The sequence below is a fragment of the Ochotona princeps genome, chromosome X, assembly GCF_030435755.1.
Source record: "Ochotona princeps isolate mOchPri1 chromosome X, mOchPri1.hap1, whole genome shotgun sequence".
Classification (NCBI taxonomy): Eukaryota; Metazoa; Chordata; class Mammalia; order Lagomorpha; family Ochotonidae; genus Ochotona; species Ochotona princeps.
In genome coordinates, this window is record NC_080865.1 from 14,776,501 (window position 1) to 14,798,143 (window position 21,643).

At 44.1% G+C, this 21,643-nt stretch overlaps 1 protein-coding gene and 1 pseudogene across 4 annotated transcripts in view; one reads left to right on the forward strand and one right to left on the reverse strand.

Moving 5' to 3' along the window:
• Positions 1–21,643, forward strand: part of MED14 (mediator complex subunit 14) — an 82,272-nt gene that overhangs the window by 27,590 nt on the left and 33,039 nt on the right. For all 4 annotated transcript variants that reach the window (XM_058659010.1, XM_058659012.1, XM_058659011.1 and 1 more), the window contains exons 14-20: positions 4,546–4,737; positions 5,096–5,230; positions 10,386–10,462; positions 17,423–17,583; positions 17,675–17,821; positions 19,762–19,853; positions 21,407–21,559. In XM_058659010.1, coding sequence (XP_058514993.1) covers positions 4,546–4,737; positions 5,096–5,230; positions 10,386–10,462; positions 17,423–17,583; positions 17,675–17,821; positions 19,762–19,853; positions 21,407–21,559 — 957 coding nt within the window. The remainder of the gene's footprint in view (positions 1–4,545; positions 4,738–5,095; positions 5,231–10,385; positions 10,463–17,422; positions 17,584–17,674; positions 17,822–19,761; positions 19,854–21,406; positions 21,560–21,643) is intronic.
• LOC118760434 (ubiquitin carboxyl-terminal hydrolase 21-like) lies at positions 12,792–16,895 on the reverse strand (annotated as a pseudogene).

Genomic DNA, 21,643 nt, shown 5'->3' on the forward strand with positions numbered 1-21,643 from the left:
GATCAGGTGGGAGGGAGGTGGGTGAAAAAAATCTTTCAGTTCCTCCTCCTGTGTTGGGTGGGTGCACAGAGACTGTCTCACACCCACTGCATCAGCCCTGATGTGGGGAAGAATGTTCCGAGGGTGCCACTTGGGTGGTCTTAATTGTTCTGAGAAGTTGTTGGCTTCAGTACACCAGAGGTGAGAATTTCTTTTTAAGGCCTTTAGTCTGATCATGTCTACCTTAGTTTGTCCACGGACCTAGGTGCTTGTTGCCGAGACTGGCCTGGAGTGTTGTTTTATCTTTCCATCATTTGATGAGATACTTGAAATCTTCTCTTGGCTTAGATGAGCCAGCTGTTTTGATTTCTGTGTTCATCTGGGTCTGTTCTCCGTTCTTGCATAAGGGTCAGCAACTGAAGAGGCCCATTCCTGCAACATCTGCACTGGGTTCGGACCATATGTTTGTGATTTTCTCTGCAGTTGGGCATCAAGTGAGGTGGTCTAGTTGGGCAGCTTCCCAAGAAACTTCACCTGTGAGAACCTTAGACTTTGTTCTCATGTGTGCCAGCTGGTGCAGGGTTGGTCTCAGTTCCTCCCCACCTCCCACCCTCCTGCCAGCCATCCCCCATATACCGGCCAATGCATATACCAGTGGATACAGCTGCCTGGTCAGTTTCGCCCTCCAGCCCTCACTCTCACAGGACCAGAAGGTGCTGCAGCCTGGATCAGCCTAGACTGCCTCCAAGCCAGGCTCTCACATGCAGCAGTGGGTGTTGTGGCTTTTTTTTTTTAAGATTCATTTTATTTATTTTTATTGAAAAGTCAGATTTACAGAGAGAAAGATCTTCCATCTCCTGGCTCATTCCTTAAGTGGCTACAATGGCCAGAGCTGAGCCAAACCAAAGCCAGGAGCCAGGAGCTTCCTCTGTGTCTCCCATGCAGGTGGATAGTCCCAAGGCTATGGGCCATCCTGTACTACTTTCTCAAGTCGCAAGCAGGGAGCTGTATAGGAAGTAGGGCAGCCAGGATATGAACTGGCACTGATATGGGATCCTGGTGCATACAAGGTGAGAGGACTTTAGACATTAGGCTACCATGCTAAGCCAGATAATAAAAAAAAAAAAAAAAGATTTTCATTGGAAAGTCAGATATACAGAGAAGAGGAGAGATAGAAAGATCTTACGTCCACTGAATCATTCTCCAAGTGTCCACAATGGCTGGAGCTTAGCTGATCCGAAGCCAGGAGCCAGGAGCTTTCTCCAGGTCTCCCACACGGGTGCAGGGTCCCAAGGCTTTGGGTCATCCTCAACTGCTTTCCCAGGCTGCAAGCAGGGAGCTGGAAGGGAAGCAGGGCTGCTAGGATTAGAACCGGTGCCCATATGGGATCCCAGTGAATACAAGGCGAGGACTTTAGCCACTAGGCTACCGCACCCCTCCCAAATAAATCTTAAATAGAACAGATTCACCTCAACTGATTTTGCCCCTTTTTCACAAGCCTGCCATCCTGCTAGTTAGCTGTTACCTGTTTCCTATCTGTAATTTTGCTTTTACAGTCTGCATTTATTCAGCATAATGAGTTTGATACTCATTCAGCTTTATGTCTAGTAGACCCTTTTATTGTAGAATAGTATTCCATGCTTTGGATTTACCAGAGTTTGTTTAATCAGTTACCCTTTGAAGGATGTCTGGAATGTTTACAGTTTGGAGTTGTTGTGAATCAAGCTGCTATAAACAGATGCATATAGGTTTTATTTGAGCATTAATTTATTTCTTTTGGATAAGAAACCGGGAGTAATATTGTTGGGTTACATAGTTTCCGTGTTTATAAGAAACTTCCAAAGACACTGTGTGGTTTTGCATTCCCACAAGCAACATATGAGAGTTTTAGCTGCTCTCCATTCTGCCTAGCAATTATAATGTATTATAATGATACTTTAACATTTCAAACGTCCTGACAATGTGTACTGGTATTTCAGCATAGTTGTAATGATACTTGTGTGGGGCATCTTTTTTGTGCTTACTTGGTATCCAAATATCATCGTTGGTGAAGTGGCCATTTGAACTCTTCTGTTTCCTGAGGAGCCTCAGGAGTAAGGTGCTTTTCTGAAGAGGGTGTGCAGGGAAGAGGGGTTAGGGGAAGAGGGCAGATGAGATGGAAAGAGTAAATTTTGCTCAGATTTATTTATTTATTTTTTTATTGGAAAGGCAAATTTACAGAAAGATCTTCCATCTACTGGTTTATTCCCCACCTGGCCGTGACAGCCCGAGATGAGCCAATGTGAAGCCAGGTGCTTCTTCCAGGTCTCCCATGCAGGTGAAGGGTCCCAAGGCTTTGGGCCGTCCTCAACTGCTTTCCCAGGCCACAAGTGGGGATCTGGATGGGAAGTGGGACTGCTGGGACACAAAGCGGTGTCCATATGGGATCCGGCATGTGTGAGGCAAGGATTCAGCCAGTGAGCCATTGTGTAGGGCACAGAAGCTTTTTTTAATGGTATTCATTTTTGTCACTAAGGAATTTAGAAGTGTCGATGCTGTTGCCTAGCAGCTGAACCCCTGCTTGTGCTACTGGCATCTCATATGAGTGCTACTTTGAGTCTGGGCTGCTCTACTTCTGATCCAGCTCCCTAGTTATGATCTGGGAAGGCAGTGGAGGATGGCTCAGGTCCTTGAGCCCCTACACCCATGTACGGGGCCTAGAGGAGGTTCCTAGCTTTGGATTGGTTCCTTTGTGGCCACTCTGGCCATTTGGGGAATGAACCAGTAGGATGATTGTCTTCTCTTTCTCTCTGTACTTTTGCCTTTTGAATAAAAATAAAATAAATAATAATAAAAAAAACAAATTTAGAGGACCCAGTGTAGTAGCCTAGTGGCTAAAATACTCATCTTGCACACGCTAGAATCCCATATGGGCACTGGTCCATGTTCCAGTGGACCCACTTCCCAAATAGCTCTCTGCCTGTGGCCTGAGAGCAGTCGAGGACGGCCCAAAACCTTAGGACCCTGCACCCACTTGAGAGACCCAGAATAAGCTCCTGGCTCTTGGCTTCAGATCGGTTCAGCTCTGGCCATTGTGGCTACTTGGGGAGAGAATCAGCAGGTGGAAAAATCTTCCTCTCTGTCTCTCCTTCACTGTGTAAATCTGACTTTCCAATAAAAATAAATAAATCTAAAGAAAAAATGAATTTAGAGACCATTTTTTAAACTTTAGTTGTACCTTGAAAATAATGAACTGGTTAGTAGGTGAGAGCAGGGTGTCTGGGGCCAGACTTCTGGCAGCAGAGTATGTGTATGGCTGTATGACTTGGTACAAATAATTTACTTTTTGGTTCCTTGATTTCCTTATCAGAAAAATAGACAACATTTACCTCACAAAGTTACTGGGATTTAGTGTGTTCACTTCTGTAATTGGCAAAAAGCAGGATCTGTGTTCGGGTTGTTTTGCTCATCCTAACAGTGACCTTATTCTTCAGTTGAAGCAGAGTTACGGCCTCTGAAAAATTATGTTGTTGAAGGACTATACTATTGTAATCGTATGGGAGAAATCAGTAGGGCAGGGAGAATGGAGAAAAGGGAAGAGAAATCCCTAAGGCTATGAAACTATCATAAAAATTTTTAAAAAGGGCCCTGCATAATAACCTAGTGGCTAAGGTCCTTGCCTTGCACTCACTGGGATCCCATATGGGTGCCGGTTCATGTCCTGGCTGCTCCACTTCCCATCCAGCTCCCTTCTTGTGGCCTGGGGAAGCAGTTGAGGACAGCCCAAAGCCTTGGGACCCTGCACCTGTGTGGGAAACCCAGAGGAAGCTCCTGGCTTTGAATTGGCTCAGCTCTGGCCATTGTGGCTACTTGGGGAGAGAATCATCGGACAGAAGATCTTCCTCTCTGTCTCTCTTCTCCTTCTCTCTGTATATCTGCCTTTCCAAATCAAAATAAATAAATCTTTTTTAAAAAATTTTTTAAAAATGAAAAAAATTCTCATTGTGTTTTTACATGTCTGCAAGCATAATAGTTGTCATTTTCCCTAGCCCTAATCAAATTTTTGAAAGATTTATTGGAAAGTCAGATTTACAGAGCAAAGGTGAGACAGAGAGGAAAGATTTTCCATCCACTGGTTCGCTCCCCATGTAGCGGCAGTGGCCGGAGCTGAGCTGATCCGAAGCCAATAGCCAAAAGCTTCCTTTGAGTCTCCCACATGGGTACAGGGTGCCAAGGGTTTGGCCCATCCTGCAGTGCTTTCCCAGGCTACAAGCAGGGAGCTGGAAGGGAAGTGGAGCAGCCAGGATACAAACCATTTCCCATATTGGATCCTGGCACGTGTAAGGCAAGGACTTTAGCCACTAGGCTACTGCGCTGAGCCCCATCATTCTTTTCTATTCTGGTCTGTTATTTTGAAAGCAAATATGTATTTACGGGGAATACTTTGTAATATCATGATTAATTTGTCCTTGTTTTTTTTTTTAAAGAAAGATACTCACGTTCAGTTTATAATTCAAAGCCCTATTTGCTAGGAGGAAAGAAATATCCATCACGTGATCTCTGAGTTTCTGATTTGGGCCTTTGTAGGTTGTGGAGATGCTGGAGGTACCCAATAAACCCACACAACTGTTGTACAAGTACTATTTCCTGTCTGTGAACACCACTGATCGTGAGGACAGCCCTGTTGTGGCGCTGGTGCTACAGCAGTTCAAGGAAGCCCAGGACTTTGTTTTTCAAACAAAAACCGGGAAACAGACCAGAACTGGAACCAAACGGAAGGTATGGAGGCAGCGAGAAATGAGCCCAGGATTTGGGTATACAATGGTTCTTCGAGACTGGGCTGCATAAGGCTTAAGGAACAGTTGTGTGCATTCCTTGAAAATCTTTCTCTTTCAGTTATTAATTGTGTACCATTTCCATGTGGAAACTTGTTAAATGCTGAATGTTTACTACTAAATTACAGTGTTTAGGTCAGAATTTTCTCAGTATACGTCAGTATTTGCTCGGTAAAGACTTGCTGCAAGAGTAACATTTGCTTTGGTTAACCTTGAACTTTATTGTGGTGTTTAACGGCCGGAAGGAATTGCATCACATTTGCTACTCTTTTACTCACCTGTCTTATTTGCTTAAATTCTAGTTATCTGATGATCCATGTCCAGTGGAATCCAAGAAGACCAAACGATCAGGAGAAATGTGTGCCTTCAATAAAGTTCTAGCTCACTATGTTGCTATGTGTGATACAAATATGCCATTTGTAGGACTTCGGTTAGAGGTAATTTTTGAAGTCATTCTGAGAAGAGTGATTATTAAAAACTTATTGCTGAAGTTACGTGGATTTGATTAGACAAACCCAAATGATTGTGATGCTGTCCATCTTGGGAGGATTTCATCCCTTGTATTCACATTCCAGACCTACTGCTCTTTATGGAAATGGAAAGTCAATTCTTCTCAGTTAAAAAGAAATAGGACTATTTATTCAGTCTAAAGAGGTCATTACATAGGGTGATAGTATTTCTGAGTTAAGTGCTCATATTTTGGTTTTTTAATGAGAGCAAGTTGAACCACATGAAATTAAGGTTTCGCGTTTGGGACATGGCAGAATCTGTGGATATACATATAGGTAGTGTCTCTTTAGAATATCTTGTTTGATTCCCTAACATGAAATTAAAGGGAGATAACAAATGAAATTTTTTAGATTTCTAAAAGGGATTTGCCCGAGGATTGGTAGCCCTTCTGAAGTGATACACTAAAACCCTAGTTAGGGAGTAGTACTGTAGTGCAGCAGGTTAAGCCACCTCTTGGAACACTGGTATTCCATATTGGAATGCTGGTTCAGTCCTGACTGCTCATCTTCTGATATAGCTCGCTGCTAATATGTGTAAGAAACAGCAGATAATGGCCCCGTTTTCGAGTCTCTGCCCCCTCTGTGAGAGACCCAGAGAGCATTCTTTAGCCTAGCCAGGGCCACTGATTGTGGAGTAACCAACAGATGGAAGAGATTAGTCTTTCTTCTTTCCTGCCTCTTCCTCTGTCACTTTGCCTTTCAAATAAATAAGTCTTGCATAAATGCAATCCTTATTATTTCCCTCTATTTTAAAGCTTTCTCTTTGTAAGAGTCTCCTCCTTTGTATGAGACTGTGAATGAAGCAGTGACCTGTAAATGGGGAGGCGGAGTTTTTCAGTTGAGCTGATGATGGTTGCTTTGGGATGGCTTGCTGAAAATAGCTTAATGTCTTGGACCAGGAACCAGCAAACTTTTTCTCTCAAGGCCAGATGGGAAATAATTTGGGCTTTATGGATCCTATGATCTCTGTTATAGCTATTTAAATCTACTCTAGTAATGTGAGCCAGCCATAATTGATGTTTAAGCAAATGAGTATGGCTGTGTTTCACATAAAATTTTATTTTGAAGAAGTGGCAGCAGGCAGGATTTGGCCTATGGACTGTGGTTTGCTAATAGAGGGCTTTGGAAGCTGTAAGTGGATGATAGGTGTGAAAATGTGAGCAGCAGCAATAACCGAGAGAACCCCACCCCAGAAACAGGCACCTAAAATGGCAACTCAAGTCTTCGCTGTCTCAGCCTCCAGCTCTAAGAGCCTGATGAGTGTCCTCTTGGCTGGTGATTGGCCATTGCCCCTACACAGTGCAGGAACATCCGTGTTTTCTGTTTGACTGTGTTCTTGGGCTTTTTTTTTTTTAAGGTTTGTTTACTTGTTAGAAGATTTATTTACTTTTATTTGAAACCTTTTACTGAGAGATTAGGAGATCCAGAGAGAAAGGGGGGAGGTCTCCCATCTGCTGGTTCACTCCCCAAGTGGCTGCAGTGGCTGGAGCTGGGCCAATCCGAAGCCAGGAGCCCAGAGCCTCTTCTGGGTCTCCCACATGTGTGCAGGGTCCTAAGGCTTTGTTCCGTCTTCAGCTGCTTTCCCAGGCTACAAGTAGGGAGCTGGAAGGGAATCAGGGCCAGCAGGATTAGAACCAGTGCCCATATGTATCCCGGCGTGTGCAAGGTGAGAGCTTTAGCAACTAGGCTATCGTGCCAGGCCCTGGATTGGTTCTTGAATATCATTTAGCTTTTACTTTTACAGCAGAAAGGAAGGATACATACAGTGTTGGAGCATTGGGATGTTTGTTTCCTATCTCCTCAGTCTGCAGGCCAAAATTTGGGGGTAAAAATGTGCTTTTGTCGCAGTACAGTCTAATGCCTGTTGACATGTCTTCACTGTATTCCTGTATGTGTTGTATACATAGGTCATATAAGAACAGTTAAAGTCAGTATAGGTCTTAAAAAATTGTGGTTTTTTTTCTGTGAACGTTCTAGCTGTGTTAAAAGATGTGTTAAAAATGTGCTTTTGTCGCTGTACAGTCTAATGCCTGTTGACATATCTTCACTGTATACCTGTATGTGTTGTATACATAGGTCATATAAGAACTGTTAAACTCAGTATAGGTCTTAAAAAATTGTGGGTTTTTTTTTTTGTGAACGTTCTAGCTGTGTTAAAAGACAAAACTGATGTTTCTAATTAAAGTAAATTACCTTGAGATGTTATCAGGGATATTTGTGTTTCTGACAGACTAGTGGCAACATTTTTTTAAATTTTGTTTTTAATGTTTACATAGTTGATAGAGATGCATGCCCACATGGGGCTGCAGTTAAGGTGGGAAGGATTGATTTGGAGGAAGGTGAGTGGAACACATGTTTCAGTTCTTTTTATTCTCATGGTCTGCTGATGGGGTGGAGGGAGGAGAACTGTCCCTTGTTGTCAAAGTACATCAGCACCCTGGGGATGGGTGATGGTCATTTGATGCTATCTTAGAGGAAAAATGTTCCAAGAGTGTTAATGTTCTTGATAGTTCTCAGACACTGTTGACTTTGTTGCACCAGGATTGATGAAATCTTTCAAAGATCTATTGGCTCACTAAGTCCACCTGAGTGGGCATCCATAGACCCAGACACTTGCTGTAAACTTGGCCAGGAGAGTTGTCTAACCTGTTCTGCTTTCTATCTTCTGACTTGGCATTCTACATCCTCTGTTAGCCTAGATGAGCTGGCTGTCATGTCCCCCGTGTGCATCTGGGCATGCTGTCACTGCACAGGCATTAGCAGCTGAAGAGGCCCAGTTCTTGCACCAATCAGCACATACCAGTAGATGCAGCTGCCTAGCTAGTTTTGCCTCCAGCTCTACCTCGTGAACTGATGGGTGCTGCAGCCTAGTCCTGCCCACCCCAGCCTGTTACAAGCCCAGTTTTCATGCACACCAGTGGGTGCCATGGCCTATTTGAAGTGACCCCAATAACCTCCGTTAGGCCTGCCCCCAGCACTGCCAGCATGTGCTATGTCCTAGCCCAATCTATCCTGCATTGCATCTGGTTCTCATGCATGTTTATGGATGCTGTAGCTTAGCTTACCCCACCCTGCCCCAGACCTGACCAAAATGTAGGCCGACTGGTGCTGCCATCTTGACCATCCTGGTCCGCCACCAGCCCTAGCTCTCATGCTCACCAGTGGGAGCTGCAGCCCAGCAGGGCAGGGCTCACAGTTTGCCTCCAGGACTACTTCCAGCCCCAGATCTTGAACCTACAGGGACTACTGCAGTCCAACCTGATGTGACTCGCACCAAGTCCCAGCACTTGCCTTCTGGTTTTGCAGCCTATCCCTGCTGTCCATTCTAACCCTTAAATATGCCAGTAGGTGTGGCAGCCTTGCCCAGCCTGGCTTTTTCTTAGGCCCAGCTAAAGTGCTGGTTGATGGGTGCTACAGCCCTACCTGGATCTGCCAGCCCCCAGTTCCAGCTTTCAAGTTTACCAGTGGATGCAGCAGCCCAGTAGGAACCCCAAGCTTCCCCTACCAGATCTACTCCCAGCTCCGGGTCTTGGGTGTGCCAGCAGGTATTGTGGCCCAGTCTGAGAAGGCCCTCCTCCAGTCTTGGTATTCAACAATAGGTGCTATAGCCTGGTTCAGCCCAGTTCTCTCCCAGTCCCAGCTCTTGCCCATCCTGGCCCACACTCAGCCCCAGCCCTCATGTGAACTGATGTGTGTTACGATCTAGCCTGGCCTGGCCTGGCCTGCATCCTATCCTGGCTGTCGCTCCTGACAGTAATGTGTTGTGGATTGGCCCATCTTAGCCCATAGTGGCAACATTTTTTTTCAACTTTTTCTTTATTTTTGACAATCTTTACATGGTTAGTTAGGGCACAAAGGTTCAAGGGCTGCAGGAATGTGGGTAAGACCAATATTTTCACATTCTCTTCTTTTTCTGTATCTGTATTTAAAAAAAAAAAATCATTCAGGTATTTGAAACAGTTTCACAGACTGAGAGGCAGAGAAAAGAGAGATTTCCCAACCAATGGTTTACTCCTCGTATGGCCTCAGCGGCTGGAGCTGGGCCAGGTTGAAGCTAGGAGTTTCATTCAGATTTCCCATATGGGTGCAGAAGCCCAAGCGCTTGAACAATCCTCCAGCTGCTTTCCCAGGCACACTAGCAGGAAGCTGGATCAGAAATGGAACAGCTAGGAGTAAGACTGGGTTATACGGGATGCCAGTATCCCAGGTAGTGGCTTACCCTCTCTGTCACAGCTCTAGCCCAGAGGCAACAGTTTTGCGCTTGCCCCATGCTTTAATTCCTTTTGAGTCTGAACCCTTATTGCCTACATGATCAGGAGTCGTTTTCTAAACTTTTGTTCTTCCCAGCCCCCAAAGCGAAAGGCTAAGTTCCTTCTTAGAGTTGTCTTTGGCCCATTCTGGAATGAAGTGAGTACAAATAGTTTGACATAAAAGCCCTGGCAGTATCTACTAAAAGTATTCTTTTCTTTGGTAAAATCAGGTGACTTTGTTAGTAACTTCCTTGAAAGGGTTTCAGGCTTGTCTGTGCGTTCATCTTTTTAATTTTCTGAATCATCCAATTGGGAAAGAGATATCTGCGTGAATGTATAAATTAAAATCTTGAATTTCACATAGTAAATGGTTTAGTTCAAATGTAGTTTAAAAGTTGTTCACTAAAAATATTTTTGATGATTAGAAATAAGACATGACTATGGTTTAAATCTTTGTTTAGAATAAACATGATAGAGTTACACAAGAAAAAGGTCTTAATTTTTAGTGCCTCATTTAGAAAAACCAGACTTGATTCAGCGTTACTGTTGGCTCACTCCAAAAATTAGAACAGTCTCCTGAATTTGGAAGATTTGCACCTGTGGAAGTGTTTTTATTTGCTGTTGTTTTTGTTTTTTATTAACTGAGGTAGCTTTTAGTTTCATTGGATTTAATATTCAGAAAATCCAGTGATGGGACTAGTTCTCATATGTGGTATGTTGTAACTTTGGGAGAAGAGTGGCTCTAGAATCGATGCAGTAAGAACAGATATCAGTACTTAGAAGTGCTTTGTACAGTTGGCAGTCCAATAACAATTGTGCATTTCTCTTTCCAGTTGTCCAATCTTGAGATTCCACATCAAGGTGTACAAGTGGAAGGGGACGGTTTCAGTCATGCAATTCGCTTGTTAAAGTAAGTTCTGTCATATATCTTACTTGATACTGTACCCTGTTGTCACACTGCCAGAACTGTTCTTCTCCTTCCATGAGACAGTGTAGAGTTCAGAGCTTGTGGGTGTCGTGGACTTCCTGCGAAGAATTACTAGGTTTGGGGAACAAGTGCCTTAAACATGTGAAGCAATGGGCCCAGCGCAGTAGCGTGGCAACTAAAGTCCTCGCTTTGCATGTGCTGGGATCCCATATGGGTGCCAGTTCATGTCCTGGCGGCCCTACTTCCCATCCAGCTCCCTGTTGCGGCCTGGGAAAGCAGTCGAGGACGGCCCAAAGCCTTGGGACCCTGCACCGGCGTGGGAGACCCGGAAGAGGCTTCGGGCTCCTGGCTTTGGATCAGCGCAGCTCCGGCCATTGCGGTCACTTGGGGAGTGAATCATCGGATGGAAGATCTTCCTCTCTGTCTCTTCTCTCTGTATATCTGACTTTGCAATAAAAAAATAAAATAAATCTTGAAAAAAAATAACATGTGGAGCGGCAATCTGGCACCACTGGATGTTTTAGGAGGCCTTTTCTCTGTATCTTTTTAAAAAATCATTCAACTTTTTAAAATAATTTTTTTAATTCTATTTTTTTAAATAAATACATTTTAAATAAAAGTAAATAGAATTTTAAACAAATTCTATTTACTAAGTATGACTGTTTACCAGGCTTGAATTCTGGTTGGTTTTTTAGGATGGGTTCTTACAGGAGGTAGATGTGGGCTTGTTTACAAGTCAGGATGGGTATTCCCCAAAAAGTACCAGTTACACTTGAACTAAAGAAGAGGTGAAGGTTCAGCGGAGGAAAGGGAGCTGGGCTGGGACAAGAGAGTCGAAGCAGAAGGGATAGCTACTGATGCAAAGGTTGGGAGGCATGAGAGAGCTCTGCGGCCTGTGGCTGGAAGGAGCTACTCTGCCTGACAGGCGCCAGGGTGCGGTCCTGCAGGGCTTTTAAGTGTCCAATTTAGACTATTTTAATGGCACTAAGAGACCATCAGATAATTCTAGGCAAGCTAGAGAGGGTTTGGAAAGCTGAGCCTGATAACAGTATGGAGAATTAATTGCAGAGGAACAAGACTGAAGTAGCAAAACCTGATGCTGAAGTGGTTCAAACCAGAGCTCTTGGGAGTTTGGATTATGATAGATTCCATCTGAAGCAGTCAAGGACTGGTGATTCAGTGGTATTGGCATGAGAAGGAGGAGGGTAGCCAAGACGCTGCTTAGTTTTATGTTGGGGAAATAACAGATGGAGACAGGGCTTTCTGAGAGATGAAACCTTGCCGATGTGAGTTTGAAAGGGCTTTGCTAAGTTAGAGGCTCTTTGACATCTTTTTAGCAGATGGGGATGAGTATTAAGTGAGGCTTATTCAGGTAACAGGTATAACAGGTTCAGTCAGGACAAGTCATCACCATGGTGATAGTAATTGAGTTGGTGTAGATCAGTAGGCGTATAGAGAAGAAGATGGGAGGAGGATTTTGTGCAAATGGACAGAGGACAACAAGCCAGAGGTTGTTTAAAAATAAAACAACCTGGGAGACATCTAAAAGATACCAGGTAGTTGGGTCTCGTCCTCGCTGGAGACCTGGAGTAAGTTTTCAGTTCTTGACTTCAGTTTGGCCCAGCAGTGGCTGCTCTACGAATTAACAGGATGAGCCAGATGATGGGAGATGCCCATCTGTCTCTCTCTTACTGTCTGCCTTGCAGATAAAATAGAAATTTAAAAATTTTTTTTAAATAAAAATAAATAAAATGAATGTGCTACATGTGCTTTATAAAGTGATACAGTGTGGACTTGGCAAAACTAGAGGGCCATCCTTGAAGTTTACAATTTGGGTCCAAAATACAGGATTTTGGCAGGAAGGGATGCATTTTGTTGTTTGTTTTTCATTCTAATTGGCATCTGTGAATAAGCCAATAATGTTAATGTTTGTGTTTTTTTTACTTCTTCATAATAAATTTATTCATGAAAAGTAATATAGCATCAGGTCTGGGTGCTGTACATGGGCTGGGCCCTGGTGCGCTTTGAACAGGGAGCTGGGAAACAAGAGAGCCTCCAGGTGGGAAGTGTACTTTTATAAAAAGCTTCTTTATTTTTCCTGATATAGTTTCAAGACTCAGGGATTTCCCCTTCCACCCTGTGCTCCTCCCCCACTCCAGGGTACTTTTTTATTAAAAAAAAAATAGTAATAATAACAGGAGCTACAGCCCCCCCACACACACTTAAAAAATACACAAAAATACAAGTCTCTGAGGTAAATGGGGTGCCTGGGGCTTAAGGGTATTTGAAAAGGTTTCACAGGTGCCAGGGTTTAGAAGGGGCACTCACAGGGCCTGGTGGGCTCCTGCCTCAGTTGGTAGAACAGCATATAGCCCCTCACTGGAGGCCACTTGGTTTTCACTGACAGGGGATACATGAAAGTCATTGGAGCCATGCCAACCAAACCAGGCTGGCACTAGCACAGGGCTGTGTAGTGGCCATGGTAGATGCTGCCCAAGTGTTTGCAAAGGGCATACAGCTGGTATACATGGCTTCTGGGTTTGTTACTGGCAAAGTTCCCAGGTTGAGTTGCTGCAGTTTTAAGTCTACACCTACGCAGTTTTGCTTGATAGAGCCTTGGGAGGTGGCAAATTGATTCAGATGGAGAACCTGAATTCAGGGAAAACTATGTGGTACTCCGTGTTTTGCTGACATTGGTCACACACTAGGGTATACTCCAACTCTACCTCTTCCTCCTTGCTGAAAAGGCTGAAACAGTTCTGCAGACACCTTGACCTCAGCAAATCCTTTCTTGGGGATGGGCAGGGACAGGTCACCAAAAAAAAAAAAACAAACAAAAAAAAACCTCAAAAGGTCGTGGAGCCAAAACTCACAGGCTTGGCCCTTGAGAATTTTCAGCCAGCCCACAGATAGGTTCACAGTCTTACTGACGTCTCATTCCAGGTAGCATTTCCACATCAAATTGGCTCCTTCATGAGCACCTAACTCAGGTTCCTCTAGCAGAGCCCCTCCAGGATTTCAGGACCTCGACAGCCTCGGTGGTTGATTCCAAGGTGCAGTCGCTCCATGAGGAGCTTCAGGAACTCTGCGTATCTTTCTGGCTGTATCCCGAGAAAGAGGGAATATATTTCTGGAAGATGGTTAGGAATCTAGTAGGAGGGGCACAGCTTCGCAGGAGTCATGGTTCAAGAGGCACTGGTCACGTCTGCAAAGGCAGTCAGTGAGTTCCTAAGCTGGACCGCCTCCAGGCACCTGTTGCCGGAAGTCCAAGAGGCCGGATGCTATCCAAACGCTGAAGCATGGCAGTCTGGAAGCACTTGTTCCCAGATTTCGAGGCCAGTGTGACCAGAGCCCAGAGCAGCATGTGATGAGTCATTTTGCATCAGAGTAAGAAAGGCTCAGAGGGCCAGCTAGATACCAGGAGAAGGAGCCGTGGGGAGGAGCGGGCTCTGACCGGAAGCTGAGCAGCGTGGGCGGGACCAGGGACGCCTCTGAGGCGGTGGAGGGAGGTGCTGCACCTCAGAGTGGGAGGTTCCTGCCACAGGACCAGGTGGCTCGGGGCAACCCCGCCGCCACCCCCGCCCAACACCCCAGTACCCTCCTAAGGCAATCCCCATGGGATGCAAGTCCTTATTTCTTTGACTTAAAACGGAGTAAGTTGGGCTTGGATGACAGAGGCAGAGCCTCAGTTGGGCGTGGCAAGCCATGAGGGACAACTCTCAGGTCAGTCCGAGGGCCTAAGGTCCATCCTGGAACCCAGCTCCAGTTTAGGAGCCATTCATCTGGAGGACTTGCCCGGGGAGGCTGAAGTCATAAAATGGGGTTTGGCCCAGGGCTGGGTTGTGGAGCTCCTTGCTGCGGACCCAAGTGATGTATGGTAGTTTATATTCCACTCAGTGCTGGACACTAATAGGTGACTCTTGGGTTTTGGGATCTCGGCAAAGGAGATGTTCAGAGGCCAGGGGCATTGTGGACAATACAGGTTGGACCTGTCCCCCATGAGGTGGCCAGGGAGGCTAATGGGGGCCAGGCTCCAGCTTAGGGACACCTTATTTTGCTCCCGGCTCATCTCCCCGCAGGCCTCCCTGGAGCTTTAGCTGCAGGGGCCGCTGCCATCTTTGTTGGTCCTGCCCAGCCAGCGGCCACTGGCTTCACTGTCTCTCTTGTGTTTTATTCTGTGAGGTGTTATTTTTCCTGGATTGCAAGATATCGGAAATATCTTGTTATTAGTATTTTTACAAGAGGATTTTCAGGATCCCCTTTCTAAACTCATGACTCCTTCATAGGAAGAAAGCATTTGATGTAGTTTAGCTTCTTTTTGCAGTAATCTTAAAGGAAGAATCTGCTCTAATCCTGGATTTTGCTTGCTTTATTTAAAACTTATAGGATCATTTGTAGAAATGAATAAATTAAAATGCAATCTTGTGTACTAAATGCTGTTCATTGTTGATCGGGTGTAGAAATGAAAAAAAAGGTCTCAACATGATTTCATTAAATTTAAATCCTGCATTGGTCTGATTAGTATGTAATTTTTTTTTAAGATTTATTTTTATTACAAAGTCAGATATACAGAGAGAAGGAGAGATAGAGAGGAAGATCTTCCGTCCGAAGATTCACTCCCCAAGTGACCGCAACGGCTGGTGCTGTGCTGATCTGGAGCCAGAAGCCAGGAACTTCCTCCAGGTCTCCCACACGGGTGCAGTATCCCAAAGCATTGGGCCGTCCTTGACTGCCTTCCCAGGCCACAAGCAGGGAGCTGGATGGGAAGTGGGGCTGCCGGGATTAGAACCGGCGCCCATATGGGATCCCGGGGCATTCAAGGCAAGGACTTTAGCCGTTAGGCCACGGCGCTGGGCCTGTAATTGCTAAAATGTACTTTATCTTTTTTTCAGATTTATTTATTTTTATTGTAAAGTCAAGTTTATAGAAAGAAGGAGCGATAGATCTTTCGTCCGATGATTCACTCCCCAAGTGAGCCGCAACGGCCGGTGCTGTGCCGATCTGAAACCAGGAGCCAGGAGGAGCCTCTTCCAGGTCTCCCACATGGGTGCAGGATCCTATGGCTTTGGGCCATCCTCTGCTGCTTTCCCAAGCCACAAGCAGGGAGCTGGATGGGAAATGGAGCAGCTGGGATACGAACTGGAGTGCATATGGGATCCTGGTGCATGCAAGGCGAGAACTTTAGCCACTAGGCTAATGCACTGAGTACATATGGCCGCCTAGATATATTAAGTAATATGAGTTGATTTTGAATTTAATATATTAAGGAATATGAGTTGATGTTTAAACTGCTTTAAAGTTGGGCACCTTTTCCTAAAGTTCTTTTTGTTTTTCAAATAAATGTGTTTGATATACTTCTGAAGTCATAGTGCTGGTTGAAAAGAACCTTAATCCTATGGTTTAAAAGAGCCTTGAAACCAGGGCCTGGCGCAATAGCCTAGCAGCTAAAGTCCTGGCCTTACACGTGCCAGGATCTCATATGAGCACCAGTTCTTGTTCCAGTGACCTCACTTCCCATCCAGCTTCCTACATGTGGCCTGGGAAAGCAGTCGATGACGACCCAAAGCCTTGGGACCCTGCACCTGCGTGGGAGACCTGGAGTAGGGTCTTGGCTCCTGGCTTTGGATTGGCTCAGCTGTGGCCGTTGTGGGTCGCTTGGGGAGTGAATCAGCAGACAGAAGATCTTCCTCTCTGTCTCTACTCCTCCTCTCTGTATATCTGACTTTCCAGTAAAAATAAATGTGTTTAAGAAAAAAAAGAGCCTTGAAACCAAAGTTTTGAGGACAGCCCATAGCTCCTGATACTTGGTTTTGAGCTCTGAAGTAAACTTTTCATTCTCCTGAGTTCACATTGCCGACAGAGGCAGCGGTCTGGGGACCATATCCACAGGGGTTTTCCAGCTCATCCATTGTATTTCTTTGCCTCCTCTGACATGATGTTTATGATGTACAGGCACGGCTTATTTATTTCAATACTGAAATTATGTTACTTATCTTGTAATATTTTGTGATAAATAAGATCCTTTATAAAATTATGGAAGAAAAATGCAGAGATAGGTAATTTTAGGACAGCAAAGGTGGGGCCAGCACATTCACAGGAAGCTGGATTGGAAGTAGAGCAGTTGGGACATGAACCAGTACCCGTAATGGGATGTCAACATTGCAGGCAGTCCCTTAACCGGTGGTGACAACTGCAGCCCCTCAGTAAGCTTTACGAATAACCTTTGTGTGTTTTTCTGACAATGCACCTGTTAAATGGGTTAATTCATGTGAGGCTCCATCACACACAGGGTTACTTCTACAGAGGAGCAGGCTGACTTTAGGCAGCTGAAATTTTGTCGTGGGAGTTCAATAAATAAGCAGGGTTTGGTTTTACTTCAGAGTAGACTTAACATACTTGCCATATCAGCTACCATTAGTGATTTTCCTTTGTTTAAAGAAAAGTCAGTGACTTATGAAGTAATGTTTTTTTATATATATAGTTGGGAAGCTGAATTAAGAGAGGTAAATGAGGCCAAATCAGAATTCAAATACAGATTTTTTTTTTTTTTAACTTTAAAGCCTCTCTTCTTTGTGCTGTATCACTCTGTCTTCAAACAGTGATTTTAGAGTATTTTGTTCACATTAGCTTCTCCTTGAGGCTGTTCTGGGCAGATTTTGTAGGAAACCACTATTCTTGATTGCCATTCTGTAAAGCTGTGGTCTTTTTAAATAACAAGAATATGGGTAAAGACAGATATTTTGTGAAAGTGAGAGTACTAACTATTTTTATGTGAAAACAAATGGGTAAAGTAGTATTAATTGTGAATTCTTCCTTCCTTTGCAGACTTTGTCTAGAAGTATAATTTGAGACTCCAGTGTCACCCCCCTGCCTGGTAGCATGTGCTTTGTGCTTTGTCTTTGCTGTGTGAAATCCATTTAATGTGCTCTCCTTTGTCACCAGAATTCCTCCCTGTAAAGGTGTCAGTGAGGAAACACAAAAGGCTTTGGACCGCTCTCTTCTTGATTGTACTTTCCGATTGCAAGGTAGAAATAATCGCACATGGGTGGCAGAGTTGGTGTTTGCAAATTGTCCACTAAATGGCACTTCTACCAGGGAGCAAGGTAAGGTGTTTCTCACACTGTCTTCACATGTTCCTTGGTTTCTTTAGTTTAAAGTATTGACTTCTATCAGTCTTCCCTTTTAATCCTGTAGGACCATCCCGGCATGTTTATCTGACATATGAAAATTCATTGTCCGAACCTGTTGGAGGTAGAAAAGTGGTTGAAATGTTCCTTAACGACTGGAATAGCATTGCCCGACTCTACGAGTGTGTGTTGGAATTTGCACGTTCTCTGCCAGGTATGCGTGAGAATCTTTAATTTTTCTCTGATGAATTAAGAAAACAAAAAAGGTAGGGGAAGTAGAGCCACATCGTGGCGCAGTGCGTAAAGCTGTTGATTGTGATTCCAACATCCCATATGGACACCTGTTCAAATCCCAGCTGCTCCAATTCTGATCCAGTTCCCTAATAATTACCTGTGAAAGCAGCAGATGATCCAAGTGTTTGAGTCCCTGCACTCATGTGGGAGATGCTGATGAAGCTCTGGATTCCAGCCTGGCCCGGCGTGGCCCAGCCTTGGTCGTTGTGGCCACCTGGGGAGTGAAACATTGGATGGAAGATCTCTATGTGTCTTTCCTTGTATCTCTGTAACTCAGACTCAAAACACACACGCACACACCCCAAAAACAACTAACAACCTGAAGAAATGTAGCTAATGAAAGTAAGTGGCCATTAAAATTTTTTATTTTATTATTTTTTTAAAGATTTCTTTATTACAAAGTCAGATATACAGAGAGCAGGAGAGAGACAGAGAGGAAGATCTTCCATCTGATGATTCACTCCCCAAGTGAGCCACAACGGGCCGTTGCACGCCGATCCGAAGCCGGGAACCTGGAATCTCTTCCGGATCTCCCACGCGGGTGCAGGATCCCAAAGCTTTGGGCTGTCCTCAACTGCTTTCCCAGGCCACAAGCAGGGAGCTGGATGGGAAGTGGATCCGCCGGGATTAGAACCGGCGCCCATATGGGATCCCGGGGCTTTCAAGGCGAGGACTTTAGCCGCTAGGCCACGCTGCCGGGCCCCAAAGTTTTTTATTTTAAGGTTTATTTTCATCCTATGTGTTCACTCCACTGATATACACATTGGCCAGAGGAGCCTGGAACTCTCTCAGGGTCGGCTACATGGGTGCAGAGGCTCAAGTATTTGGGCCATCTTTCACTGCGTTACAGGTGCATTAGCAGGGAGCTGGACTGGAGGTGGAGCAGCAAGGATTTGGATGCAAACTGGTGACTTGACCTGCTGAGCTACAATGTCAGCCTCAACGTATCCATTTCACCTCAGACTTCAGTTGCTTTCCCCTAGAGAAAAACCACTGTTATTTTTCCAAAAACTTTTATACACAGATAATATACACCTATACACACATACTTATAATATACCGTATAGTATTATGAACAATTTGTGTTAACTTATTTAATCTTCATAATTATGTACAAGATAGGGATCATTCCCTTCCCCCTCCATTTTTTTTTTAAAAATTTCCTTCTTTTTATTGGAAAGGCAGATTTACAGAGAGGAGAGACAGAGAGAAAGATCTTCAGTCCACTTGTTTGCTCCCTAAATGGCTGCAATGATATACAGAGAGATATACAGAGAGAAGGACAGAGAAAAAGATCCTCTATCCTTGGTTCATGCCCCAAGTACTTGCAGTGGCCAGAGGTGAGCCAATCTGAAGCCAGGAGCCAGGAGCTTCCTCTGGGTCTCCCAGGCGGGTGCAGGGTTCCAAGACTTTGGGCTGTCTTCTCCTGCTTTCCCAGGCCACAAGTAGTGAGCTAGATGGGAAGTGGAGCAGAGAGGTCATGAACCACTGGGATCCCAGTGCTTGCAAGGGGAGGATTAGCTAATTGAACCCTCCTGCTGTGCCTTCATTCTTTATAAACGAGGAAAGCATGCCGCAGACAGAGTCAGTGAGTTTCACCAAAGGTCACATAGCTAAAAGGTGGCAGAGCTAGAAGTATGGCTCATTCGCTGTTACGCTTGACTGCTACATTTTGCCTCCTTCTCTGTCCTCTTGTAGAAATGAAAGTAGACTCTTGTGTCGGTGGGTATTTTTTTTAAAGACTTACTATGTTGAGAACTTTCTCTCTAGACATATAATACTGCAGCAATGAACTTGTCAAGTTTATATTTTAAAACTTTGTTTATGAATATCCTTTTTTGTTTGTTTCCTTTTGTTTAGACATACCTGCTCATTTAAATATTTTCTCAGAAGTTCGTGTTTATAATTATCGAAAGCTCATCTTGTGCTATGGGACCACCAAAGGGAGCTCAGTAAGTCTGTGGAGTTTCTCATTAACTTTTTAAAGATTCAAGTAAAAAAAAATAAAAACTACCTTGAAATAAGAGCTCAAAAATTAAGGATAAAATGATAAATTTCAGGGCTTTTTTTCCCCCCAAGATTTATTTGTTTTTATTCGAAAGATAGATATGCAAAGAAAAGGAGATAGAGGGTGAATGATCTTCCATCCTCTTATTTACTCCCCAAGAGGCCATAAAGGCAGGAACTGAGCTGATCTGAAGCCAGGAGCCAGGAGCCACCTCTGGGTGGCCCATGTGGGAACAGGGTCCCAAGGCTATCCTCCACTGCTTTCCCAGGCCACAAGCAGGGAGCTGGATGGAAAATGGAGCAGCCAGGACACGAACTGCCGCCCGTGTGGGATCCCTGTGTGTGTAAGGCAAAGAATTTAGCCACTAGGCTACTGCGCCATACAATTTTCAGAGCTTTTTAAAAGAAATATGCTGTGGGCCCGGCGTGGTGGCCTAGTGGCTAAAGTCCTCGCCTTCAACATGCCGGGATCCCATATGGGCGCTGATTCTAATCCCAGCAGTTCTTCCCATCCAGCTCCCTGCTTGAGCAGTCGGGGAAAACAGTCGAGGACGGCCCAAAGCTTTGGGACCCTGCACCCGCGTGGAAGACCTGGAAGAGGCTCCTCCTAGCTCCTGGCTTCGGATTGGCGCAGCACAGGCCGTTGTGGTCATTTTGGGGAGTGAATCATCAGACGGAAGATCTTCCTCTCTTTCTCCTCCTCTCTATATATCTGACTTTGCAATAAAAATAAATAAATCTTTAAAAAAATATGCCTTGATTCTTAACTTTTTCATGCCCTTCTTTGATGGGGCATACAATCTTGAAAAGTTTTGGATGAGATAATGTACTTTGAGGGTTTGTACTTTTTTCTTCACTGATCCCAAATCACAATATGATTATTACATTGTGAGTAGTTATGAACACTGTGGTATGTCTGCTATGGGTCAATGAATGTTAACACAGTTTGGTCTTTTTCTTAATCTTGAAGGTATTCCTTATAATCTACAATTCCTTATTTTTTCTCTTCCATGTATGTAAAATGATAAAATTTTAATATGGAAATTCAGCCAGGTTGCTTCTGTTTGGGTTGTTTTGTTACTTAGGTAATGTCACATTTCCCAAAGTGTTTTAAGATCTAGTAACCAAATGCTTTCTTGATGGGTGTCTTTCTGCATTGTGATAGTGCTCCTTGGTCAATAGAGCTAAGATTGCTGTTAATCTTCATTTCACAAGAAAAATAGAAAATACAAAACACTAAATGAGTTTGAGCAAGTTACGTTTTATCAGTGTTCTCTCTGTAGTATCTTTGTGCTCTGTTGAGTCAAAGGTTGCTAATACATGTGTTCAGGAAATATCCTAGCTCCATATTAGCACATCTGGAATTTGCGTCAAGTCTTATTTTAAAGCTAGTGTTCAAAAGCTAATCTCAATTAAATAGGTTGTTATTTTGCCTGTTAACTTTTTTTTAAACTTAATATGTTGCTTTCTTAGTTTCTGTAATTTTTCTTTGATTTAGATTAGTATCCAATGGAATTCCATCCACCAGAAGTTTCACATTTCATTGGGAACTGTTGGCCCTAACTCAGGTTGCAGTAATTGTCATAATACCATTCTCCATCAGCTTCAAGAAATGTTCAATAAAACACCAAATGTGGTTCAGCTATTACAGGTAATTCAGTTTATTTTCTGTCTAAAAATGAGATGTGTTTCCGTTGAACTTATCTGGACAATAAGATGCTGGACTTTATGCTTG